At 51.6% G+C, this 27,464-nt stretch overlaps 1 protein-coding gene across 8 annotated transcripts in view; it reads right to left on the reverse strand.

Moving 5' to 3' along the window:
- Positions 1-4,658: 4,658 nt before the first annotated feature.
- The window catches only part of Rere (arginine-glutamic acid dipeptide repeats), a 329,883-nt gene continuing 307,077 nt past the window's right edge, over positions 4,659-27,464 (reverse strand). For 4 of the 8 annotated variants that reach the window (XM_035439389.1, XM_035439396.1, XM_035439390.1 and 1 more), the window contains 11 exons: positions 15,300-15,462; positions 14,481-14,573; positions 13,806-14,005; positions 12,655-12,825; positions 12,230-12,343; positions 10,726-12,071; positions 10,390-10,612; positions 9,020-9,740; positions 8,001-8,147; positions 7,357-7,561; positions 4,659-7,105 (listed from right to left, as the gene is read on the reverse strand). In XM_035439389.1, coding sequence (XP_035295280.1) covers positions 7,072-7,105; positions 7,357-7,561; positions 8,001-8,147; positions 9,020-9,740; positions 10,390-10,612; positions 10,726-12,071; positions 12,230-12,343; positions 12,655-12,825; positions 13,806-14,005; positions 14,481-14,573; positions 15,300-15,462 — 3,417 coding nt within the window. In that variant the 3' untranslated portion in view covers positions 4,659-7,071. The remainder of the gene's footprint in view (positions 7,106-7,356; positions 7,562-8,000; positions 8,148-9,019; positions 9,741-10,389; positions 10,613-10,725; positions 12,072-12,229; positions 12,344-12,654; positions 12,826-13,805; positions 14,006-14,480; positions 14,574-15,299; positions 15,463-27,464) is intronic. The other 4 variants (XM_035439391.1, XM_035439392.1, XM_035439394.1 and 1 more) reach the window with 4 other exon arrangements.

Here is a 27,464-nt window from a genome sequence, read left to right on the forward strand (position 1 = left end):
CAGCTTGCTCTGACCAGATATGGCCTCTGTGGCATGGTTAAGCCACCTCTCTGGCTCACAGTCAACCCCTTTGTCATAACCTCCCATATAATCCACAGATGTACCCAGGTGCTTGTCCTCAGTGCCACCGCCCACTGCCCTGTTGGATTTCAGGATGCAGCATCTTTCTGTGCCCTGCCCTCCTGGTCATATCCTGGCTTCATTCCAGCTCATGCCCATACACCTTGATACTCAGGCAAAAGCAAGGAGCCCGGTGTCATTACAACCTGTCTAACCTGCCCCCAGGGTGCCTTCCAAAAGTGTATTCATCTGTGTGAGTGTCAGTGTGTGTGCACGTGGAGGCCAGGCATCAATACCTAGGCTAATTAGCTAGAAACCCCAGGGACCTCCTGTCTCTGCTTCCCCAGCACTGGGATTAAAAGCAAATACCATACACCTGACCTTTTCTCTGGGCACCAGGGATCCAATTCAGGTCTTTGTGTTTTTGTGGCAAGCACTTCACCCAGTGAGTCACCTCCCCAGACCCCATTCTGTGCTCTGAGCTACAGGAGGTCTCTGGAACTTTTCCAAGTTACACCACCAGGGGCCTCCTTAGGCTCAGGCTTCCCCCAGCACCATGGACCACCCAACTACACAAGAAGAGTTTAGGTTCCTCAGGAATGTGATCCTGAACAGCTATCCTCCGCTCTGGGTTAGTTTTTCTCAGAACTGCTCCTGTCTGCAAGAGATGATTAGGGAAGCTGCAGCCAGCCGTTAGCTTGTCAAACCGTGGGTCCTCTTCCTGGAACTTTCCATGTAAATAAACAGATTGCTTACTCACATAGGGTTGTTAGCAGCAGAGGCCAGGAGTGCACTCCAGGCTGCTCCCAGCAGGGGGCAGTGGAGCAACCACCGCTCACCGAGCCCCAAAGCCCCACCCTACATGGGTTGGCTTACCAGGTGCCTTGTTGCCCTAGGAGTTCACTTTAGTGAGCTTGTCAATCCATGGAAAGATTAAAAAAAGCTTCTACCCTCTACCAAGTGTCCTAAGACAGGCCCCACTGAGGCCACCAAACCCAAAACTAAAGCCAGGCTGTTCAAACTGGAAGCCACCCTTGTCCTTCCCTTGTCTGTCTCAGAAATGCACTATCCCCAGTGCCCCTGGACCCTATGCTTGGTATTGAGGGTGGGTGCATCGGTGCCCAGTAGCTTTCTTTCCCATCTGCCTTGCTCACCAGGGGATAGTAGGAGTGTGGTCAGCTGACACTCACTGTATTGTGCTACAAGGCTTCATGGAACTGAGGCAGATTCTCTCAGACATGCCAGAGCCCACAGCACCTGGGTCCCATGGGTTCCCTTTGCTTCAGAGCTGTGTGCAAGGTCCCACACCATGCTTGAAGTGCTCTTCCCTGTGAGCAGGTGTGCTCTCCTCACACATGGCATTGGGGTACCTGCTGGGCAGGGCTGCTCAGGGAGATCTTGAGGGTTGGTTTCTGGGCCCAAGATTTTTGGAAGCAACACACAGCTCATAGATTCCCAACATGAAGCCTCAGCACCATGCAAACTGGTCAGTCATCATTGCATTTGGGAGGCGCAGTCAGGTGGCTACATTGGAGCTGGAGTGGGGAGGTGGGAGGGTGGGGAGGACAGGAAAGAGGGAGGGAGGGAAGGAAGGCAGGGTGAGGGAAGAGGGAAGGAGAGGTACCCTGGCCCTCAGTGAGCACTTGCAGAGTACTGCTGTGCATGCCCCAGATCCTGCAGATACATCGGAGAAAGTAAGGGAAAGAACATCCTATCTGCACTCTCTCCCTGAACGGCATGTCAGTCCGTCATCTCTGCAAGCCTGCCCTACTGTGACCCTTCCCAGTTGCCCCTTGATCCAGAAACCACCTCCGGCCAGACAGTGGTGGCACATGCCTTTAATCCCAGCACTCGGGAGGCAGAGGCAGGAGTTTGAGGCCAGTCTGGTCTACAGAGGAAGTTCCAGGGCAGACAGGGCTACACAGAGAAACCCTGTCTCAAAAAACAAAACAAAACAAACAAAACAAAGCAAAGGAAACCCCCTCCCTGACTGTTGCACACACCTCTATCATCTCTGCAAGAGCAGCCAACTAGCTTTGTAGCCACTGCCACCTGGTGGCCGGGATCAGAATTCTGTTCCATCATGGACCAGTGGCCAAGCCCCAGTGATGACTGAAGGGAGTGGAGAGGACCTTGGAAGGCAGGCATAGAAAACTATGACCTTAAGTAGCTCCATGCCCCTTGTGGAGTCAAACAGGCTCTTTGTGCGCTGGTGAAATGGTTCAGTGGATAAAGCGCTTGCCTTGCCAGGGTGAGGACCAGAGTTTGGATCCCCAGAACCTGTGTAAATGCTACATGGGTGTGGTGGCCCACACGATACCAGCACGTAAGAGGCCTAAACGGAATCTCTGTGGTTAGGCTGGCTAGCTGGGTTCAGTGAGATGCCGCCTCAGTGTCTAAAGAGGAGAGCAATGCAGAGACACTTGTATCAACCTGGGCCTCCACCCACAAGCCTCACCCAAGAGCCAAAAACAATTAACCTCTTTGTTTTCTGAATTCCCCTTTGGGATTCACCAGAGGCCAAACTGCAGGGCAGGAGCTCCTAAGAACAGTGTCCACCAGGGCCAGAGCATGAGGGCAGGCCCACATGGTATCAGGGTGGTGAAGGAGAGAAACCCGCAGGGAATAGTGTTAGTGGGCACCTGGCTCCCCAGTAGGGTCCTCACATTCAGCCTGGACTGGCCATTCACATGTATGAGCAAGTCACCTCTCGGTACCAAGGGTCTTTCTTCTGAAGTGTCCACCCACCACCCACTCACTCATCCATCCATCCATCCTGTAAATTGTCACAGAGCCAGTGTGGCCGAGTAACAAGGGAAGGTGGGATGTCCAAACAAACTTGGGTTGGGGGTCCACAGTGCAGTTCCTGCAGTATGGATCCCTGACACGTCAAAATACAAAGGACTATGATAGTCACGTTGGTACAAAAGGCAGAGAAGCAGGGTCCAGAACTTCAGCTGCCAGGGTTCCCTGGTCAGATATGAGCCCACTGAAGGGAGTCTGGAACTGGTCAGTTTCCAATACTGAGAGAACAAAGGGCCAGGGATCAGATGCAGAAAGAACCCAGAGAGGGAGGGCAGGGCTCCCAAGCCAGCAAGAGGGCATGTGCTCTGCGCATGTCTTTAATTCCACCACTCAGGAGGCAGAGGCAGAGGCAGGTGGATCTCAGTGAGTTTGAGGCCAGCCCGGTCTACAGAGCAGTTCCAGGATAGCTAGGGCTGTTACAGAGTTTCATTTTTGTTTCTGACCAAATAGCATTCCACTGGTGTCTATGTAGTTAGTGCACACAGGTATGTCCCCTTGTTAGTAAATGAGCACTGTGGCTATTGTGATGTCCTATAAACGCAGGTGTTTGTGGATACTGTTTTTCTCTCCATTGTCTAGCATTGGGGCTATGGGGTCGCAGAGCAGTCAAGACACGTGGTTCTTACCATTTAAGTCTGGTGTTCCCTGTTCATACGCCTACACTCAGTGAGAATTAAAGTTTCCAACAGCTGACACCTGGATCCCAGCCACACACTGCTCACTCTGAATCCCCAGGTACCTTACTTCTATCATGTAAGCAAGATGCAAGATCTGCTGCCTGGCCCCCCTTGCTGACCTGCAAGTCCATCCCTGCATGCCACTTAATGCTTCCTTCTCTCCCGTCCAATGACCAGCACCTGACCCATGCCGCTCCCAGTTCTTCCTCCCTGGCAGGCAGCTCGCCAGGATACTCTTTGGGCCAGTCTCCTCCACTTCCTGAAATGTCTAAAACCATGGCTTTAATAGAGAACTGTTAGGGGGAAAATGTCCCTGGTCCTCAGAAGCCACAGCAGAGCCAGGCAGTGGTGGCGCACGCCTTTAATCCCAGCACTCAGGAAAGTGGATTTCTGAGTTCCAGGCCAGCCTGGTCTACAGAGTGAGCTCCATGACAGCCAGGACTGAACAGTGAAATGCTGTCTTGGAAAAACAAAAATAAAAAGCCACAGATGGAATCCACTAGCAGTCCTGGTCTCTGATGGCCACATCTACACTTCGAGGTTATCCAGGGTAGTTTCTGTGGGAAGATGTTACAGCAGCAGTGGTTCTCAACCTTCCTAGGGCTGTGCTCCTTTAACACAGCTCCTCATGCTATGCTGACCCCCCACCATCAAGGTTCTTTGCTGCTACTTCACAGCTGTAATTCTGCTAGCGTTATGAAGTAATGTCAGTATCTGGTATGTAGATATCCGATATTCCACTGGTGAAAGGTCACTTGACCTCCAAAGGGGTTGTGACCCACAGGTTGAGAATTGCTGCACTACGGGGTCTCCGGCATCTTGAGCTTGGGTTGATTCTGGAGAAGATGGCTCCACCAGCTGCTCAGCAGGTAGGGGACTCTCCCTGTACCCCTTTGGTAGTGTAGGCAGAGTGGTGGAGGTAGATGGCGATCTTGCTTTCAGAGAGCAAGGGGCTTTGCTGACTGAGGCAGTTCTTCCCAGACAGCACAAACCTATTTCCAGATGCTCTTGGAGGTTAAGTAGGGCCTGGCAGCAAGGAGCAGCAGACTCCCCTGGCTGTCTGCAGCACCCCACCCACACTCCAAAATGAGACAGTACACTGACCAACACACAAGGTTTTGTAGTGTAGCTTGGTTTTATTTATGTTCACAAATATTTCAAAAAAATTACAAAATACTCAAATGGAGAGAACACAGAAGTCACGATTTTCTGGGTGTCTACTGTTTACACTGTGTTATCTCATGGCAAACTACTCATATATACACTTAGCTCTGAGACCTAAAGAAACGCAGCGATCACAATGTCCGCTCGCTCCACTGCAGGGAGACGACACTGAACAAGATACATACAGAACACAGAAAGCAAACCAAACTTCAAACGAAAGGAAGGAAAATCCAAAAGGAAGCCAAGCAGCGGGCTTCAAAGATGCCATGAAGGTCCAGGGCCTCCGAACAAACTAGCCAGTCACGGAGGACATGAACTCAGCGCTTCACCTTGGGACAGGGGAGAAACCCAAAACTAACAAAGAAACACTTCCGGACAGATTTCAAGTTCAGACTTCAAAGTACTTCACTCGTTCTCTTTGGAAAATGGGTACTCGAGAGGGGATAAAGGCTTAACTGAACGGCAGACTCAGTTACAAGGGGAGAAGGAGGTGGTGGCAGGGGACAGAAAGAACCTGCCTGGCCAGAGCTCATGAGGAAGAGGCCTTCCTCAGTCCAGAGGGCAGGGCAGACCATCTGGAAAGCATGTCACCACCCCCAGAAGAAAACAAATGCCTTCATGCCGAGGTGGCCAGAAGTTTGATAATAAAAGGTTAATTTGAGCTTGCCTCCTATGAAGAACCAAAGTTAAGGCAGAAGGAATGAGAAAATTAAAGTTCAAACAAAAACCCTACAAACATTTTCAACAGACAAATGGATCCTAGCTGCTCCATGCATGGTTCAGGGAGCATGAGGCCTGCTGCACCTGAGTCAGAGCCAGGGGCAGAGTGAATGCCAGGTGAGCAGTGAGCCACTTCTCTCCACAGGGCCAGGACACACCTCGTGACTGGCTGGCTGTTCCTATATGCATGCAGCCACTGCGTTCGAGAGTAGAAATGGCCCTCAGGGTCCAAGGGAGGGGTCACACAGATATCTCACCCTTGGCTCTGGAGAGAAAAGTGTCCCATCAGTGGCAGTCAGTTCTGCCCAGGACTGTTCCCCAGGGCCTGCTAGAGAGGGCTTTCCCAGGGGAACCTGCTTCAATGACAACTCCCGTTCCTTTTTCCAGGTGGAAGCACGGGGCACACAGGGTTCCCCAGGAGGGTGCAGATCACCTACTTCATAGCCCACAACACAGGCCAGACCTCCATCACGTTAACTCCAGGGTGCCCCTCACTCTGGAGCAGCCTTGCCGTGGCAGGCATGGCTTGGTGACACGCACACTGACAGGTCTCTAAATGTTCCTTTGGCAGCACATGTCCTGGGTCTTGCACGTGCTGTGTACTGCATCAGTTCTTGAATTTCCTAAACTGTTTATGACAATTTATCTACAACATCAAACATGTGCATAAAACTCTAAGGAAACTTGTCATCAGACACAGACAGGTAAACATGCGCTTTCCATACCAAAGACAGGACGATGGGGACACCAGGGAACACAACGTCAACACTCAACTCCTATGAATAAGGAAGGAGGCTTGCTCAAACATGCCTGCCACTGCACATGCGAGGGACAGACAGACAGAAGTGAAAGCAAAGCAGCAAAATAAAGAGCCTGTAACACTGTCCCTGCCAACCCCTGGATGCTCACTGCTTTGACCAAACCTAGTCCCAAGCTCCTGCCTGCTTGAAACTAGAAACGCCCATCTGTTCCCTTTAATTAAAGGGATAATTATATATAACTTTTTATTAAAAAATCAACTCTGTATTCTGTCAATAGCTGGTAGGAATTCACACTTTGTGACATGGCTGGAAAAAATAGATCAGAATAGTCGTCTGTGGAAGGAAAGAAAAGGCTTCTAAAACTATTTATTTACAGATGTAAAAAGCCATGCTGCAGAACTGTCTCAAATTATGAAGATTCCCTACAATGTATTAAAATAAAAGATTTTTTAAAAATTATAGCTCTTGGATTTCAAACTCCTATGCCGCCTCTCTGCAAACCTCACGGTTCCAGAGCCCGCGTGCCTCAGCGTCTGCGCGCACAGTGAAGAGTGTGGGCGGACTCTAGCACCTACTGGGAAATCAAGGAAAAGAACCAAAGCCAAACCCCAAGACTGCAGGTAAGCTTTCTAGGGGTCAGTCCAACCCAAGACACACCACGTTTCTGGGGGACTGTCATGCAGGGAGACCCAAATAGGTCTCGGGAAATCCTCTCAACAAACGAACACTATTATGCAGATGTGTTTTTAGTTGTGGGTTTTAAATATATAGAGAAATCTTTAGACGATATTCCTCTTTGCTCTTGCAGCTCCTACTGGATGTAAAGTCCCGTTTCTGCCCCCTAGAACTGGGGTTTCCACAGCCAGCATTAACAAATAAATAACTTATAACTGCTTGTCACCTTCTTTCTTCAGTCGACTGGTGGGGGAAGGGAAGAAAACAAGAGAATGGGCATGAGAGTGTGCTAGGTGACAGGGAAATGTCACCTACAGGCTACATACAGGCAAAGGCTGGCCAATCTTTTGCTTATGAGTTCCACGCCCCGACCCTGTCCCCCCACCCGCCTCTCACCGGCCTCTCTCCCTCTCAGGACCCAAGAGGATGGCCCCTGGTGCTTGCCACAGTGGGGATGGGGTGGGGCGAGAAGCCTGGGCTTCCTCCCATCTCACCTGTAATAGTCTTCCTGACTTGGCAGGTGGCCACCGTGCATGTGTGGGTGTCCATGCAGCCACTGCTGCTCCATGGCCAGTCTCTGTAGCTCGGCTGACTGGGCATGCATGGCCTGAAGCTGGTGGGCTGCTGACATGGGGGGTGGGATAGCCCCAGGCAGGTCTCGGGGATAGGGAGTGCCTGCCAAGCACAAAACACGCTCTGCTACAAAAACAAGTCAAGGGAGTAGCCGTGACCAGGAAGAAGGCCAGAGCCTACTCTGCAGTGCGCTCACCTAGCTGAGGAAGCTGGGCCAGCCCTTCCCAGGCTCTCCAGAGAGAGCTTCACCAGGGGCAGGGTAAGTTCAGCAGAGCCCCAGGCAGGAAGGAGCCCATTCCAGAGGCCCCTGGGCCTCGTGCCCAGACCTTGCCTGCCCTCTTCTCCTCCCCAGACCTCAGCCCCAGTTCAGGTGTCTATTGTCCTCTGCAGCCAAGGCAGTCCTGGCTCCTGCTAGGCTGGGTTTGCTGTGCATTTATGCCCCGCCCCCCCTACTTCAAGCCTCCCCAGAGTCCACCTGCCTGGTGTATGAAGGACTGCTGATCTGACTCAACCCCAACTTCCTCTCGGAAGCCCATGTCCTCCTCCTCCTCCAGGGATGTCTTACCGAAAACTGGGTGGCGCAGCATCTCGTGCTCATGGGGGGGCTGTCCAAGTAGAGGGTTGGGGAGGGTGCCAGGAGGGTAAGGAAAGCGCGCCAAGTGAGGACCAGCAGTCAGGGGGTCCACCAAGGGGTGAACTGGGCCTGCTGAACCTGAAAAAACACAAAAAACAAAAAACCACACACTCCAAATGTAGGGGGCATACGGCTCTGGTACGCTTTCCACGCTGCATGACCCACTGTCACTTCCCAGGCACGCACACCCGCCAGTAAGGCAGAGAGAGCAGTACAGAGCTCAGCCTTGACCAGCTATTTCCTGCTCCACACCTGAGGCCACACAGCGCAGTCACTCTGTGACTCATCTGTCCAAGTCAGGTGGCACAGCCTTCTCTCCTTAGCTCCCCTCTTCACGACAGCCCACCAATGAGCCCATGTGTTCGCCCTGAGCAGTCCTGTCCTGGGTACCTGCTAAGGTAGCGCGCCACCTCAGAGCCCCAGCGGCGTACGCTGGCTTACTCTCACTCCTGGGGTCCTGCAGCAGCAGCCCTGTCCTCTCAATGCTGCCCCACCTTTTGGACTCACTGCCTCCCCAGGAGCACAGCCGGCCTCCCACTGAAGGGAGGAATACCCACTGTGTCTGCCTCTGCCCCAGTCCACAGATGCCAGGAGAGTCGCCCTTCAGAACTGCACTTTGCCTGGCCATCAGTTCAAAGCCAGTAGACACGCTGCCTCCCCCAAGGCTCACGACAGGACGTTTCAGCTTCCTTGGGTAGCCCAGGACCTATACTCAGACCCTGCTAGGCTCTTAAGGCCACAAGAGCCCTGATCTGCTGTCCCTCACCCAAGACACAGGGCCAGGCTTCCCTCAGGCCAGCAGCTTCCTGAGACTCTGATTAGGGCAGCCCAGAACCCTGTTGTGGCTGGAGGCCGCTGCCCATCCCAGCCCCGCCCTGACTGGGCCCGCCCCTGGCTGGGCCCGCCCCTGGCTGGGCCGCCCCTGGCTGGGCGGGCGGGCGGGCGCGCACCTTGGTGGAGAGGGTCCTGCTGGTGGAGGTGGAGGTGGGAGTGGATGTGGGAGTGCTGGTGGTGGTGCGGAGTGACGTTGAACATCTGCAGCCGGGCCAGGGGGTCGCCGGTGAGAGACGCCATGCGCTCAGCGTGGATGCGCTCAGCTGCCAGTCTGTCTGGGTAGCTCATCTCAGGCCGTAGCTGAGGACCTGCCAGTGCCAGTCTCTCCCGCTCCAAAGGGTTCAAGCCCGGGTGGAAAGAGGCAAAGGGGTGGGGGCCAGCTGCAGGAGGGATGGTGAGGGCGCTGTGCCGGGCAAAATGCTCCATGGGGTTGGTGGCTGGGTGCAGGGGGTCCAGCTCCGGTGGCTTCACCTCAAAGCCTGGCTTCATCCTCTCCCGCAATTCCCGCTCCCGGATCTCTCGCTCGCGGATCTCTCGTTCTCGGAGCTCCCGCTCCCGGATGGTGGGGTCAACATTGTAGAGGCCAGGCATGTGGTAGGCCAGCAGGGGGTCAGTGGGATTAAGGGGCATGTAGAAGGGGTGGTTGCGGTTGGTGGGAGACATGACATGAGGCCGAGCGTATTCGCTCAGTGTCCGGAGGGCCGGTGTGTCAGGCCCAATGTACGGGGGCACGGCGGCAATTGTGGTCGGCGGTGGCTCGAAGGAGGGTCGCATGTGGCCAGGACCACTGAGTTGAGGGTCACTAAGGCGGCCTTCATGTGCTGAGCTGGATGCCTTCTGCTCAAGGAAAGAGAGTATGAGGGCGGGTGCCAGCCACCTGGGGTCTAAGACTGGTGCTCGCCCCAGAGATAGGCCCTTGTCCTGCTGCAATGTCAAGCCCGTTTAGCTCCTTTACCCCAACATAGAAACAGGGCACCTTAGCCAGGTCCAGGTCCCAGGACAGTCTAGACGCTGCTACAACACTCTGCACTGTGCCTGCCTGCCTGCCTGCTGCTCCCCTATTCCTCAGGGGGTATATGTAAGTGCCCGTGCACCAGGGGGCCCAGCAGCCAGGAAACCTACGGTCCAGTCTCTCACGCCACTGTAGGGTTTGGCTTCCCTCAAGCAGGCAGCAGACACCCGGGCCCACAACACCACTTCACAGCAGGATACCCTCCCTGCACAGCCCAGCTCCTCGAGCCCATGCTTAGGGTTCCCTCCAAGTGTCTCCCCCAACCCCAAGTCTCTCTGATACCCCAGGGATTATGGATGAGGCAGACGCCTATAGGCTGCAGGGGAAGGTCAGGCCCATCAGTCAGGCTAGACAATGGCTTAGTGCCTTCAGAAAGCTTGGGCATGGGTGCCACTGGACCTAAAGAACACACCAGCAGCCTGGGACAAACCCCTGTCACCACGCCCTGGCTGAAGACAGGCCTTCAGGACTCACAGCAGCTCGCTCTGCCTCCCGTTCCCGCTCTCTCTCCCGCTCTCGCTCTTTCTCCTTCTCTTTCTCCCGTTCCCGTTCTTCCCGGGCCTTCTGTTCAGCCTCGCGTTTGGCCTTCTCAATGGCCTCCTCCCTCTTCTTGGCTAGCTTGGATCCAGCCAGAGGCATGAAGTACAGGTCTGTTCGTGCACACGAGTTGTAGCCACGGTCCAGGTGTTTGTAGAACCTAGAGATGCGGCGGCGGCTTGGGCTTGGGCTTCTGGGGGCTGCCCACACCCTCCCTCACCTCCACCAAACCCTCCCACACCCAGCCAGGCCTACAGCCCCCTGAACCAGTACCTGGCGGACTGGCTAGCATGACTGGGGGTGTCCACTATAGTGGGCTCAGGGGATGGGCTCCTGGGGGGTGGAGGAGGGCTCTCTGGCTCCTCTGCTTCATCCAGAGCCTCCTCTTTGATCTGCACAGCAGGGAGTGGGCAAGATGGCGCCCCTGGAACACTGCCTCCCGAAGAAACGGCAGCAGGGCAGGGGGGCTGTGAGGAGGCGCTGGGCCCCGCAGGTGGGGTGGAAGTGGAGGGGCAGGCGGGTGGGGTGATGGGAGGGGGGCCTCCAGGCACAAAAGTGTGCTGGGGGAATGGGGACTGGGAGGGCACCTGGTGGAGGCCGGTGGGGGGATGGGAGGAAGCAGGGGGTGGTAGGTTCTGGCTCTGGGTCAGCCCAGGAGGCTGGGCAGGGGAGGAGGGCAGGGGCTGGCTCTGTGGCATGAGCTGTAAGGGTGGAGGGTGGGCTGAAGGAGGGTGGTGTGTGGACAGGGAGCTGAGGGGCTTCAGGGCTGGAGGTGGTGGCAGATTGGCATTCATCGAGAAGGGGGAGGGCCCTGAGAGGTGGGGTGGGTGCTTGTGGGCCTGTGGTGCTGGAAGCTGGGGAATCGGTGTGGTGGGTGGGGGTTTGATGTGGGGCATGGCTAAGGGTGCAGGAGGCAGGGGCTGTTCCCTTGGGGGCTGTTGGGGCTGCAGTGCTGACTGGGAGGCTGGAAGCTGTATGGTGCTATGAGGATGAGCTGCTGGGGAGCTGCCCAGAGGGCCCTGGCCTTGGGAGGCCTGGGGAGGAAGTCCAAAGGGCTGAGGTGGCCCTGGGTGTTGTAGCAGGGATCCAGCCTGCAGGCTGTGAGGGCCAGGTGGGCCCTGACCATGCAGGGAGGGCTGGGTGTGAGGCTGTGTGGAGTTCTGGCTAGGCGGTGCAGTCAGAGGCTGCAGTGGAGGATGAGGTGAGGGTAGCCGAGGTGGGTGCAGGCTGGGGGCCTGCTGGATGTGCGTGTGGGCAGCTGCTACAGCAGGTTGAGTCTGGTTAGGGGGCTGTGAGGTTGCAGGGGAGCCCTGTGGAGGGACTGCAGTGGCAGAGGGTGTGGGCCCTGGGGTAGAAAGCTGGGGTGCTCCTGGAGGGGCAGAGGGAGCTGAGGCAGCCCCACTGGGAGCCTGCAAGGAGGGGGGCTGGGCCTGCAGTGTCTGCTGCTGTGCTGACGAGTCCGAGTCACTCTCATTGTCCTGAGGACTGGGGATACTGGGGGACGTGCTGCGATTGTCCTGGTCGATGTCTTTCGGGTCACTGCTGCCCTCATCGTTCACACTGCGACTGTCCGAACTCTCCCCCTCACCTTCAGAGGGAGAGTTGGGGCGGCTGATCTCCTAAAGCCAGAGAAGCAAGACATGGAAGCACTAGGAAGCAGAGCTCAACCCCACACTGCTAACCCACAGAGCACAACCAGGGTCTATGCAGAGGTAGCTCTTGCCTAGAGTTAGGATAACCCAAGACCGTGTGGGGGCTGGGGTCACAGGAGCCTCACCTGGGTCTTTGTCTTCTTGGAGGTGGTCCTATCAGGCTCCTCTGTGTCAGAGGCCACCTTCTCCCGCTGGCGCTTGGTGCTCTTCAGAGGGGAAGCAGCCTCTTCTTTCGCCTTCTGCAGGGAAGCAGAGAAGTGACGGTTTGTGGGTACACTTCCCCATTCTGAGCCCCATCTCCACACACAAGAATGTTCTTCAATGAGGGCCCAAAGGGGCTGCTGTCCAGGGATGAGAGTCCTTGGCTTTAGGAGCCTTTCCAGCCACTGCATTTTGAGTTTCTGGGGCCTTGGAAAACTTGTGGCAGAGGAACCATTTCCCCATTTTTCTAGGCTCTAGGCATCCATCAGCAGCCTCTAAGTCAGGGCAATGTCACTGCCCAATGGGAGGGAGGGACCATGAAGCTCCCACTGCACCCTCAGCCCCTGACCTTGGCTGACTTCTTCACCGTTTCTGCTTTGCTGTCATTGCTGGAAGTGCTAGCAGCACTGGGGGAGTTCCGGCCACTGGACCGGATGTCTTCATTGATAGGTGAGGCGCGGCCATCAGGACTGGCGGGCTGCTTCTTCCGACCACTGCGTAGTGTAGACATCTGTCCCTCCAAAATCAAGGATGGAGAGAATGGACCCCCAGGCCCCACAGATGCTCACCCAAGTCTATCCACTGGCAAGGTAGGATAAACAGTATGTTCACAAATTCACTCAAACCCAGAAACATATCCTGAGGGGCTACTGTGGAAATGAGCAGGGCTGACTGTTTACTTTAAAGATCCTCACCCTTTCTCAGGCAACTGTCTGTGCTCAACAAACTACACCACCGAACATTTGTGGAGTTAATCAAACAGGACAGGAAGTCACCCAGGAAGACAAGGCTGTATTTATACTGCAGTTTATCTCCCACAGCTGCCTGGCCTGCAACAGGGCTCAGCTGAGGTTAGGATACAGGAGGGTGAGCCATCCTATCCACGTGCCAGAAAGGCCCTCAGAGAGGCCAGGTCAGTGTCGGAGAGAGGATCCCTTGGTATTCACAGTCCCAAGTCTCAAAGCAACCCCCCACTCACAGTTCCAGACACGTTCCCAACCATATTAAACAAAGCTGCTGCCACTGCTATATTTGTTAAAGACAAAGACTCACTCCAGAGCCAGGATGGCCTTGAATCTACGGCAACGCTTCTGCCATAGCTTCTCAAGTGCTACCACAACCAAATGGACTAATCTTCACTAAAGAACTTATGTAAAAACTTCTAATGTAGAATAGCTTCTCAAGTGCTACGATTATAGACAGGAGCTACCATGACCAACTGGACCAGTCTTCACTAAAGAACCTATGTAAAAACTTCTGATGTAGAATCAAACGTTTGCAAAGTAGACATGTCCACTGGATGCATACGGCAAGGGACCTGGGGAGCTGGCACTGGACTACAAACTGAGAGCAATGAGTTCCCCCCAAACTAAGCTCAATGGCCCCAACTCCATAAGCCTCCAGGGAGAGCAGCACCAGCAAGAATGTGTTTCTGCCTAAAACCAATTCTCACTTGAGCTCTAGTGGGCTCGAGCCCCCAGCACCAGGCCCCCAGCTCACCGAGCCCCGACTCCGCCGTGTCCTCATGCTATGCTTCCCACTGAGCCCATCGTCCTCCTCCTTGACAGGCTTGAACATGAAGGGCGGGGGGTCCACAGGCTTCTCGATGGGTGGCAGCTCACCGTACTTCTTGAAGTGGATGCGGCAGTCAGTGCAGAGCAGGATGTTCTCACGGCCCCCGTGGTGCCAATCTTTGGAGGCTGCATGAGGGAAGGTGGGCAGCCTTGGAAACCACCTCTGCCTCTGAGGACTTCAGAGCAGAGGGCCCTTCTGTGGGCTCCACCAGCCCTGAGTCATGAGAGCCACAGAGCATGAGCTCGGAGAGACAGACGTCTGTTCCTTAGACAACCCAAAGCTGGTGAGGGTATCCACTGCCTGGTCCCTTTAAGATGGCAGCCACTCCCAGGAACAACAGTTCCCCCCTCCCCCCTCCCCCTCTCCCCCTCCCCCCCTTGTATGAGTCCCTCCTATCCAATAAAGCAGTATAGTTCTGACTGCTCAACAGGGAAGCAAAGTCAGAAAAAAGATTCAAGTTTCTCAAGCACAACCCAAGTGTCAAATCAATCACCGTGCCCGGCTTCTTTTCCACCCAGCATGTGAAATATTCTGAGTCGGGCGACCCAGAGCCCAGTCTGAGTACCTGCCCCCTGCACTGAGGGTGCCCAGGCCACTTACTGGTGGTGAAGCAGTGGCGGCAGGCGTAACCCTTTAGCTCCTGCTCGCTGTCTTCACTGTCAAAGTCATCCTCACTGGCTGAACTCAGATCCACTGCATGAGGTGAGCAAAAGTGGAGACAGAAGAGACACCATCATGTTCAGCTGAGAATGGAGCCACCAGTAAAACAACTCCACACAGCCTGAGATGAGCATCGGTCACAGGCTCACTTTGAGCATCCCACGACCAGAGCAAAGAGCTTGCATGCCTGAGGGGCTGTACTATTCAAGGTCCTGCTTTGCCAGGTGCTCACACTGGTGAATCTAAAATGGTACCAGTGCCTTCTGGGTACATCTGAGCAGCCTGGAATTCCATCTATTGAACCAATATGGCTTCTGGCCCTCATCAAGTATAACACGGAACCCTGGTACCCTTAGGCCGATGTTCTGGGATAGCACAGAACAGCAAAGCACACTGCTTGGTTCTAGTTCCTAGGGGCCAACGGGGCCAAGACAACGGGACCCACAGGGTTTCCCAGTCTCATCAGGGTGAATGTTATACTGGCACTGGGAAGAGGATCTGGGTAAAGCAGACAAAAGAAGAAAGTAGAATCCTACATCAAGCTTACATTTTGTAAAATGCAAAAGAACAGTAAGTTTATTAGAATAATTTAAACCCTCCCACAACTGTCAGCATTAATGTACACATATGCACACACTAATGAACAAACCACACCACACAGATCCCTGGTTGACCAGCTCCATAGGCCAGAGCTGGACACACACGTCTGCAAGTGAGCAGTCTCTTACTAAGCTTCGCAGCAGCAAGAACCCCACTTACAGAATTCACTGGAAGGTGGTCTGGAAGGTGTGTTGACCGGGGTGGATGCCGTGCGAGTCTTAATTCTTCTGAACACTGCCTGCCTGCGGTGCCGGCGGTGGGCACGCGAGCTGGCTGCCTCCGGTGTCTTCTTCCAGTAGTAATAGAAGGTAATCAGTTCCCCCTGCGAGAAAGAGGGACAGCTGTTGGCGCGCGCGCACACACACACACACACACACACACACACACACACACACACACACACACACACACACACACACACACACACACACACAGCCTTCCCATCAGCACACCCTCCTGTGCCTGGGGCTGAGAGCACGCAGCAATGCTCCCGGAGAAGCACCAGGTTCCCTCCTGCAGCCCAGCAGAGCATGACTCCCACACAACATAAAGAATCAAGACCACACGAGAGACAAGAAGGATAGGAGGGTCCACTTGTTCAGGGAGCCATAGTTATATGAGCGTGTGAGCTGAGGTCATAGGTGCACAAGGAGGCATCTCCGGAGACAGCCACCAAACAGAGCACAGGGGAGCTGGTGGGGTTCCCCTGCCACCTGTCTCCCACACAAAGAGCACTTGCACCTAGCTGAAGCTGGCTAAAGACCAACTTTAAAAATAAAATTTAAAGTGTATGAAGCATACAAAATAATGGGTTTATGACATTTTTATAAAGGGCTGAGTTCTTAGAAAGACCCCAAAAGAAAGTCTCTGCCTCAGTTTTAAAAGATCAACTAAACACTAAATATGCACTTTAGGTGTAGGCCGATCAGCTGGTTCTGGAGCCCTCTTCACCCCCTCTCTCTAATGCACGCTGTCTCACGAATGAGGCGACCAGTTTTCTTGGGAGCTAGGTTCCAAGGGCCCAGAAGAGACGTAGGAAAACCACAAAAGGACCTCTGGAGACCATGTACAAATTCTTATGACTGACAGGACCAAACACAACAGGCTTCACCCCAACACCAGTGGTCTCCAGTATCAGAAGCAATGAGCAGGGTTTAGACAAGGAAACCACTTCTCAAAGGCAACTGATAACATGTGCTGGGAACTTAGTCCACTCCTTCCTCCCCAACATTGAGTGTCGTAGGACAGGACAACCTTGGGCTGTCAGTCCTCAGGTCTGTTCCCCTCCTCCCCCTCTTACTCCTCCCACCCCCAGCCACCCCAGTTTTTTTGAGACAGGGTTTCTCTATAACAGCCCTGACTGTCCTGGAACTCACTCTGGTGACCGGGATGGCCTTTAACTCACAGAGATCCTCCTGTCTCTGTCTCCCGAGTTCTGGGATTAAAGGTGTGCGCCACCACAGCCCAGCACCTCGTTCTCTTAACAGCTGGGATGACACAGGTTAATGTGACAATTCAGGCGACACTAAGTTTTGTCAACAAGTAACAGCTGTAACAGAAAGACTAAGCACCCAGAACAGATTAAACCTGGGCACCATGGGTCAAGATGACCAGGAACCTGGGCCGGATGGAAACCATGACGGAGAAAATGAAAGAACACAAAAATGCAGAAAGCCAAGATGGTGAGGATGTGCACACACACCGAGGACTTGCAAACACTGCTGATGTGACAAACTGTAGTCAAAGCCACTTCGTAAATGTTTGCAAACGTTTGCCAATTTCTACAAGGTTAAACAAGTACCACAGGATCTAGAATTCTATGCCTGGCTTGTTTATCCAACAGGACAAAATCTGCTCACAGATATGCTTTAAACAGTTTTTAAATTATTGACGTGTATGTGCCCTGGTGTGAGAATGCCTACGAAGGCCAGAAGGGGGAGTAGAGTTCCCTGGAGCTGGAGTCTCAGGTGGCATGCTGCACACTGTGGGTACTGGGAACACACTCAGTCCTCTGGAAGAGCATAAAGATGTTCACACAAACATTCATAGAAACATTATTCTTAATAGCCCCAAATGAGAAAAAAAGGATGCTTGGCCACAGGAAGTGTAACTGAATTATGTAAGTGTGCACTGGAACGTTATCTGACAATAACAAAAAGGGACCAGCAGCTTATACAGCAACAAAGACAAATTTCCAAAGAACCCTGTTAAATGGCAGACACCAGGAGAGCATGAGTTCGAGACAGACAGGGAGATCTGTAACAGCAAGAAAGACAATTCAGTGGTTGCCCAGGACCCAACCAAGTGGCTACTCAGGAGGAAAATACAAAGGCCTAACATAGATGGCGTATACAGTTGTCAAAACTTAACTGATTGTATACTTAGAGTGTGGGTGTATTTATATATGTATATGAATATATGTATGAATACACACACACACACACACACACACACGGTAGTCTATGTCAATTATATGTCAATAAAGTTGACAAAAACATAATAAATCCAGGCCAGGTTTTATTAGCTGCCTCTCAGAGACTGCAATGGCCACTGAGAGATTAAGCATGGAGGATTAGAGGCGGCACACTGCTGCCTGCATGGGTGGCTAGGTCTTGAGCACAAACAAAAGAACATGTTGGGAAAAGCTTTGGTTCTACAAATAGGGAGTGAGGCAGCTCTCGGCCTCACCAGGAACGAAGTCAATTGCACTTTAATCAAACATGCATGGTGCGCAGCAGAGACCCGCTGCACATAAATCCAGAGGAGGAAAGCGGCTGCAGAAATCAATAGCTCGCTGAAACATTAACACAGGCATCATTGATCAAAAGGCAGCTCCACAAAGGCAGCCTTGCAGATTAGCTCCTGCTTTTGCTTGCAAGCAAACACTGAGGTCTAAATGTTGACACCAATGGCCTATAATCATCATTTTGTTCCCAATGCTCTCACCTCACAGGTCTCACAGCCAACCCATGTGACATCAGATGTAGTAGTAGCTACACACACTACGAGGTGCTAAATCAACTCAGAACCTGGGCCAAAAAAAAAAAAAGAAAAAGGGACAAAACCACCTCCAACTGCCAAGAGTCACAGCCCTCAGCTCCTGCCCAGTGCTGCCCCCTACTAGCCTGTGCTAGTGTTAGTTCTCTCCTCCAATCCCTCCAACCACCACCAACCCCCCCCCCTTTTTTTTGTAGAGGGGAGCTGGGTCACAGGCAAAGGCTCCTAGAAGCAGGGGCTCAATCCAACAGAAATGTCTTTCTTGGACATACATACAACAGGTTGTGTGTGTGTGTGGGGGGGGGGGGTTGGGTTGGGTTGGGGCTACTGTTGGGTTCCGGCGACATTTCTGTAAAAAGAGACAAGGGGAAGGGAATGCCATACAGAGAACATGGGCAGAACGAAAGGGAAAGGGGCTGCTTAGGAAGCTCTTCCTCTTAAGTGGTTGGGAACCTAGAAGAGTCAGCAAAAGCTGTGGGGAAACAGCTCCGGGGCTGCCTGCCTCATTCGCCTCAGCACTTGACTTTAGCTCCTTTGAGTCTATCAAGTTTACTCACAAGTCTAAAATGTCAGTGATTCCCACAAGTCTGCCGAAGCGATGGGGGCTAGAGCTGCTCCCATCTTGGAGCTGGCCTAAACTCATTTAAGGACAAGTCCGATGCTGTGGCATGTCCATCTCCCCATGGGCATGTCCCTGGCAGACAAACAAGGAGCCTGAAGGTGGGTGCTGGCAGCTGTGTGCCCAGCACTGGCCTGCCCACCTCCTTGTCTTACAATCGGGTCTCTGCCTACCCACCGGCGTTTATTTGGTAAAATCCAGCACTAGGTTACTTCACTTCCATCAGTCACTGCAAAGCCGAGAGATCTGTAACTTGTCCTGCTCAATTAAAACGTGGCTCTTTTTATTTTTTTATTTTATTTTATGGTTTTTTGAGACAGGGTTTCTCTATGTAATGTGGCTCTTTTTAAAGGTGCTTCTCTTCCCTCAGGGGCCCAGGGAAATGAGTTAGAACAGAATGCTGAGGAGGTGGGGCACTGGAAGCATCTAAAATACCAAAGCCCACCATGCCCCCCTTTTGAAAACAGGGTCTCTTTATGTAACCCCAGGAGTCCCCATCTCACAGAGACCCTCCTGCCTCAGCCTGCCAAGTACTGGGACTGAAGGTGTGAGAACCAGCCCTGGCCTCCGTGGTTAAGAACACCACCTAATTCTGCCTTCTCACCCCCAACCTGTCACACCCTGGCACAGGGATCTGGGATAAGCCGGCTCATCCCCTACCCCGTCCCTGTACTTTTCTTATGCCTTAGCTTGGCACCAACTCCTCAAACAGGACCCTCTGAGAGGGAGGCTGATATGGAGGCAGGAAAAGGTGAGCCAATTATTATTTTCAATGTATTTCTTCTTCCAATTGCACACACACAACTTTGATCAAATCTTCCCTCCGCTCAGTCTCTCTTATACTCTATCTCCTACCTAACCCTTTTTACTTCCCAACAGAGGTATGAGCTTTTAATATGTTTGCTCCATATTAAAAGCCTACACATATAAGCAAAGTCAGGCAATTTCAAAAGAAAGTTATAACATTATTATTAGTATATTACTCAGAGAGGTCAGAGAGTGGTATAAGGTGGGGTCCGGGAGCCTGGAGAGATGGCTCACTGGGTAAGGACTGGCCGTTCTTCCAGAAGAGCAGGCTTTAACTCTCAGCACCCACCATACGGGCTCACAACTGACTCTTAATTCCAGCCCCATGGGATCCAACACCTCTTCTGGCCTTCTGGGGTACCATGTATGCACATGGTGCACAGACATACATGCAGGCAACACATCATACACATAAAAACAGATGTGGTCCCATGGACCCCAGCACTGACAGTTCAGGTTGCTACCAGCCTGCCAGTCACTCTTGGGACTTTCCTGTGTGTGTGCATGCTAGAGAGTAGGGCATGGCAAACGTGGAGGTCAGAGGACATCTTGTTCCATTGTCTTCCTTTCTCATATGGCTACAGAACTGGAGGAGACAATGTGGAGGGTGGGTGGCTTTGCAGCCACCTAAGAAGGCAGACAGCCCCTTGGAACATCCCCTGCACTCCAGTTCTCTGACGGCACAGAGAAAATTCCCATGCACCGACACCATTCTTGGCCTTACACTCTGACCTAACCATGTCCACCTGGACATGCTGGGATTACAGGTGTGTGCCAACATTCACTGGCTCAGGGCTTCTTGCTTGCTAAGCAAGCACTCTGCCAACTGACTGGCATCTCCATTCCTCAAATCTTTAAGACATAGGATTTTGGGGGCTGGGGAGATGGCTCAGTGCCTAGGAGCACTAGCCGCTCTTACAGAGGATCCAGGTTCAATTCCCAGCACCCACATGTAAGTTCACAACTGTCTGCAACTCCAGTTACAGGGGATTTGGCACCCTCACATGGGCATACATGCAGGGGAAAAAAATAGCTACATAAAAATAAATTTTAAGGGGTTGGAGAGATGGCTCAGAGGTCCTGAGTTCAATTCCCAGCACCCACATGGTGGCTCACAACCATCTGTTATGAGATCTGGTGCCCTCTTCTGGTGTGCAGATATACATGGAAGCAGAATGTTGTATACATAATAAATAAATAAAATCTTTAAAAAAATTTTAAAAATAAGGACATAGGATTATCTGTTCCTATGTGAAAGATAAATATTTTTAGATCTACATTCTTCTTTTTAAAAATAATTTATTCTTTTAAATTTCATTTTACATTGCAACCACAGTTATCCCACCCCTCCTCCCGCCCTCTGCCTTCCCCCTAGCCCACTCCCAGTTCACTCCTTGTGGTTAAGGGCTTCCATGAGGTGTCAACAAAGTCTGGCACATGCAGGGCCAGGCCCTTCTCCCATGCATTAAGACTGAGCATGGCATCTACTATTGGGAATAGGCTCCAACAAGCTAGCTCATGTACCAGGGTTATATCATGGTCCCACTGCCACTGAAGGGGGGGTGAGAAAGATAAATAACTCCGTGGAAGGGCTTAAATCTCAGTGCTAATGTGTACTTGGAATGAAATGCTTGTTCCTGGGCCAACACTGCTGAAAGAGTGATCCACAGAGGAGCACCTGACCCATCCAAACAAATCCATGAATGGAAGGAGAGCTCCTGCAGAATGGGCCCCTGCAAGGACCCCACTCTGCAGCTGAGCTGCAGCTCACACTCAGCCTTCCTCCTTGGTATCACAATGTGTCCATGGGCCTCACTGCCTTAATTGTTTCATGCTATTTTTCCAAGGAAACATTCTACCAAACAACACCCAAATGAAGTAGCTGGTAAAAGAGAAAAAAAAGAGCCTTTCCAAACCCCTGCACCTAGACACTGGCCAAGGCTGGGGGTGGGGTGGGTATGAGCCATCCCTGGGAACCCCAGTATTCCCTGGATGGACTACAGGCATCCTTCAACTCAAGAAGCCAAGCTCAGCTCCCTGATCTCCCTCACCTTTCTGCCTGGAATTATAGATGCATCTCTTCTTGGTGGTAAAGTTTCTTGCCTGTGCAAGAGCCTGGTGTAAGTCCTTCCTTCCCTCCACGGTCTGACGATTCCAGCTGGATCTAACAATGCTAGGGGACCTGTCAGGTGAGAGCCCTGGCACTAAGAAAGAAACAGCAGCAATGTTTGGGAGCAACCACCTCTTCAGAGCTTACAGCAGGTTGCCAGGCATGGCGATGCACACCCTGAATCCCAGCACTTGGAAGGCAGAGGCAGTCAAGCGAGTTCTAGGATAGCCAGGCCCACACATAGAAACCCTGTCTCAAGCCGGGTGTTGGTGGCGCATGCCTTTAATCCCAGCACTCAGGAGGCAGAGGCAGGCGGATCTCTGTGAGTTCGAGGCCAGCCTGGTCTCCAGAGCAAGTGCCAGGATAGGCTCCAAAGCTACACAGAGAACCCTGTCTCGGAAGAAAAAATAAATAAATAAATAAATAAAACAACCAATCAACCAACCAAACAAAAAACCCCACAACAATAATCCCCCCCCATCCCCCAAAGAAAGTTTCCAGCAGGCAACTGGTCAAACTCCAGTAGCTGGTAATTAAAGCCCTGTTCTTCTGGGATCTTTCTTTTGTTAACCAACCTAATCGAATCCCCTTATCCCCAGAGGAGCCAGCTACTGTCAGCAGCTCTGCTGCAAATCATTGCATACCACCCCCTGGCTTCTGGGAGAATGATGATCTGCTTGAAGGCACAGAGCCGAGGATGGCATTTTGGAACCCAGCCTCCGCTACTCAAGAGGCTCAGAAGACGCCTGACTTAGCACACCCTACTCTGAGAGGCAGCCTGCTTCCAGGCAAGGCATTTCCAAGATGGAAGTCAGACTAAGTAACCAAGGAGATGTTCTGAACCAGGCACCCTTTTAGAAGAGGGGCGGGTCCCTAATTTGGACAGGTTTAAAAATTCATCCCCTCTTCCAATTATTATATTCCACTTATATGGCACAAAGAAATGCAAACAGCCTGTGCTACCTTCAGTCCTAATACTCTGCTGTCTGGGTTCCTGACTCTGCGGCCTGCTGATCCTCCCTCCGTCTGGTCCCACATCTCTACTACAAAGTGCAGGCTGCAGGCTCTACTACACCCCTTTCTTTGGCTGGCCTTTTACTTTTCTGGAGGCTAACTCAGTCTTCTCAAAGGCCAGCCGATACCCTGCCACTTCTCCAACCCATGTTCCAACTATTTGTCCACTTCTTCCAGACCTTTTGGCTTATGCTAAACACTACTGTCAATCGGCTGTTCCTTGGCATACAGCCCAAGTCACAAACCCCTTTGTGGAAAGAGAAGCATAGTGGAAAGAGAAAACTGGCTCTTCAAAATTCTGACCCCCCCCTCCACATGCGCACGCACGCACGCACACACACACACACACACACACACACACACACACACACACACACACACACACACACACACACACAAATAACATGAACAAGTGGACTTCAAGATGGGCTTCTGTGGCATGTGACTGAAATCCCAGCCCTTGGGAGGCAAAGGCAAGAGAACTGCCAAAATGCTATACATAGGGTTTTCCAGGCCAGCCAAGGCTTCACAGAAAGATCCTGTCCCAAAGCACAAAAGAAAACAAACAAACAAACAAAAAACAACAACAAAACAAACAAAAAACCTCCCATAAACAACAAAAACAAAATTAAAAAGTGCCCAGAATGGTGAAAGCACTGGGGGTTGCGGGTGTCCCTCAGCACACCTTGTTCTTCCCCTGCCAATAGCTCTGCTAGAACTATGTATTAAGCACACACCCAAGACTCTTCCACCTAACCAAAAAACCCTTATTTTTTTTTTTTTAAATCCCGTAGCAGCTTTATAAATGACACATTTGAGAAAGAGCCAAATGCAATATAACCAAGTGTTAAAGCACAGCAGGAACCTAGGGTTCCTACCAGGTGTGGAGGTCACGGGCCTTTCTAGGAGGTTCCCTGGCAAGTCTTGACACAGGAGCACAGTGTCACACAGAACTCACATACAAGGGCACAAACACAGACCTTGGTTTTTTACTTAACTCAGTTCTTGTTTTCAATGAAGGCTGCTAACAGTTTAAATGTGACACCACCAGGGATTGTGTTTTCTCAGCTGACGTCCCAAACCCTAAGAATTCATTTGTGGACATCAGTTTTTGTCTCCAGGGTGAACAATTCATTATTTCCTGAGTTCATTTTATTGGAGTTCAGCAATAGGGCGAGCAGGATTTCACTGCTGTTAGTTCCATCACCACGTCACCTTTGCTAATGGGTCTTTTTGTGTTTGTCTGTTTTTGAAGTGAAACCACAATTCTACCAGCAAAGGAGAAAGGAAAAGGAAAAGCCATAAAATGTTAACACTACCCTTCTCCATCTCATAAACAGTTTTCCATTTATCGGCCTTTCATTGTATGTGCAATCTTATTATCCTTGCACAGCATCAAAGTGACATCCGTCAGGGTCACCCTATAAAATATACATTGCAATGTAACATTTAATGACGAGAGTGGGGCGAGAAATGAAGGATGGGAGGGTGGCATGCTGCAGGAAGCTTTACAGGGGTCATCAGTTATCCCCGTGCATTTCCCGAGGTGATAACTGAATGACAGGGGCTGGAGGAAAATCCATTTTTGAGCTCAGAAAGGATAGTTAGGAGAAAAATGTTTTGGGTAGAAGCACATAATGACGGCCAGGAAATGAGGGTAGCTATTCTGACACTGCTTTTTGTGTTTTATGGATGCACAGCAAATTATCACGTACAATCTATCTCTTCAAGTTGAATGTTCAAATAAAGGACAGACTTCATTACAAAGGAAGGAAGGAAAGGGTATTTAACTTTGTCACAGTATTACATTTGTTTAATAAAATGAGCAGAAACAAAGATTACTAAAGTGTCAGATGGACAGACAGACAGACAGACAGACAGACAGACAGACAGACAGACACACACACACACACACACAAAATCCCACATTCTTCAGAGATATAAAACACTTCAACTCTTGTAGCTAAATTTGGGGATTTCGGTTGAGGCAGAGATCTTAAGAAATTTTAGATGAACCAACATCAGTGCTCATGGCCAGAGCAGCTGTCTCCTAGAACCTTGAACCACAGAAATTCCAGGACAGAAATAAGGGTATGCACTCAGCTGTGTGTATCACCACCACGCTGCCCACACCCATGCTGTCTTAAGAGTGTGCTGTGATTTGGTAGGATCTTTAAAGTGGCAATCCAGATAAAATGAGGTCATTGGGAGGTCCCCAAGAGAACCTGACTGTATTCATTTTTTGTTTTTGAGACAGGGTCTCTGTCTCTCTACATAGCCCTGACTGTCCTGGAACCCACAGGGATCCACCCGCCTCTGCTACCCTGAGTGCTGGGATTCAGCCTGGTGGTGGTAGTGGTGGCGATGGCAGCGGCAGCAGCAAACACTTTTAGTCCCAGAACTCGGGAGGTAGAGACAAGTGGATCTCTGTGAGTTCGAGGCCAGCCTGGTCTACAGAGTGAGTTCCAGGACATCCAGGGCTACACAGAGAAATCCTGTCTTGGGAGGAAAGTGATATGTGTCCAACATTGATTTTCTTATATTAGACATATATGAAAATCTAGGAAACAGCCAAGAAGACAAGAAGAGAGGCCTCAGAAAAAATTAACACCACTAATACTTGTGTTTCCACTCCACACAAGGATTCCGTAACTATAACAAAATATTGGGTTTTTTGGCTTTGGAAGCCCTGGGTGTGTGTGTGTGTGTGTGTGTGTGTGTGTGTGTGTGTGTATAGCAAGTAGGGCGGATTACTATGTAAGTCTAGGACAGGGCTTTCTGATTAGCACTACAAAAAAAAAAAAAAAAAAAAAAAAAAAAGAGACCTGTGGTCTGTGAGGCCAGTAAGTCCCAGGCTATGAGCAGGACTCGTGGAGGAGGCTACCTTCAGAGGAGGGACAATCTACTGGGAGAGACGGTGCCAAAGAAGAATGGTATGGACAAACAGTGAGGCAAGTGACCCTCACAGAACGGGCCCCCCTCCTTGCCAGCCGACACCAACCCCCACTGCACAGGCCAGGAGCTCCACAAGGCAGCTGCCATGCGGTGCCTTCACTCCCACAGGAGAACCAGCCCAACCTGCAAGGAGGAACCCCCAGAGTTCCACAGGAAGGGAGCTAAGCTCCATCACATCTGAGTACTCATCATGAACCTGTGGCCAGGGAAAGTTTTCTGAAGGAATGAATGCAGTCCCTCTTCCAGCTATGCGTAGCTCTGTGGTCCTGGGTGGGGTGGGGGTGGGGGTGTCCCTCCATGCTACTCACATGGGCACTTGGCAATTTGAAAATCATAACACAAAACTGCAGACCTCCTTCCTAATTACAGATCTGGTCCATGGCTAGGTCTCCTCAAGGTTCTTGTCAGGCCAGCTCACTTGTACACCAGAAAGGCAGTAGTGTGTGGTTGGCATTCCTACTCCATGTAGCCCTTATCAGGACATGCTGATGGCCAATTTCTGGGGATTCCATTACTGCCGCTGCTTGGAGAAGTTGCTGCCTTGTCAACATCCCCCCTTGAAGAGTTTGGGAAGATGAAGCTGACCTCCCAGAACCGTGAACATCCTTAGGCATTTGGTTCACATCTTAAAATTCCCAGATGGCACCACAAATGGTGGCCCATGCTTGTTATCCCAAGACAATAGCAGCAGAAAATCAGGAGTTTAAGATTAGCCTTAGCTATACAGGCAAAGCTGCACTGCAGACCTCAGAAACAAACTAATGGGCTAGGGTTGCTTCCCCATAATGCATCAAGGTACTGACTTAAATTAGTATGCTGGAGGTTTACATGAAAATGTTCATAGCTCTTTTGGGGAGAAATCATTGTCATAATGGGTATCAAGGCCTCCCTTCCCCTGGCAGGCACAGGAAGGTGGTAGGAGGGGCATGACGAACTGCTCCTGGGGGACACTGGGACCCTCCAGTCCTCCCAGTTTATGTGCACAATGGTGAGATATGAAGGTTTTTTCAATTTCTTCATGCAGCATGTGATAAAAGGTTACTTCGGGCTTGAACAAAGAGCCACACAGAAGAAAGGACACTGATGGACGAGCTCTGCATTCTTCCTACTCAAACCTGAAATCCCACAAAAACAAAAACCAAACACCTCCCTTCCCACAGACTTTTTACTTAGCTTTAAAACTTGAGTTTCCAGTTCCTGACTCCTCAGCAACTGGCCTTCCCCACCTGTCTCACTTCCCAGTGGAGGCGACTTCGAAGTCAAGGACAGAGAATTCCCTTTGATGCAACCATGCCTTAACCTGCCCTCCCACCCCCTCTCAGGGCGCCCATCCTACAAACACCAGATGCTACTTGGACATCTGCTGTGACTTTGGACCCTTCATGTCCCACACATCTGGCTTCTGGAGTCCTTCTTTCACAAAAACAGCTGACGGTTCTCTCCACACATCCTGCCTTGTGGCCCCCAGGCTCCAGGAACACATCCTTTTGGTTGCTGCTAGTCAGCCCTACAGCCTACATCGCCATCTGCTGTAACCCTAAGCCTTTTTTCTTGACCCTGTAGAGAGTTTCTGTCAGCCTCTTCCCATGAAGATCAATCTCTCAAGTAGGGCTCTTTGGTGGCTCAAGTCACAGAATCTAGTGGGAATTGTGAATGCCTGGTTTTCTTCTCTAACTGGACTCACACACAAACAGAAGATGTTAGAGCCCCAGCAATAAACAGTGGGTCCTGACCTGAGTAGATGCTCACAGGCTGGAGAGTGCTCATGGGTTTATGAACACTCATTCACTACCCTTCCAAAGGACTTGGGTTTGGTTCCCAG

The sequence above is a fragment of the Cricetulus griseus genome, chromosome 2, assembly GCF_003668045.3.
Source record: "Cricetulus griseus strain 17A/GY chromosome 2, alternate assembly CriGri-PICRH-1.0, whole genome shotgun sequence".
Classification (NCBI taxonomy): domain Eukaryota; kingdom Metazoa; phylum Chordata; class Mammalia; order Rodentia; family Cricetidae; genus Cricetulus; species Cricetulus griseus.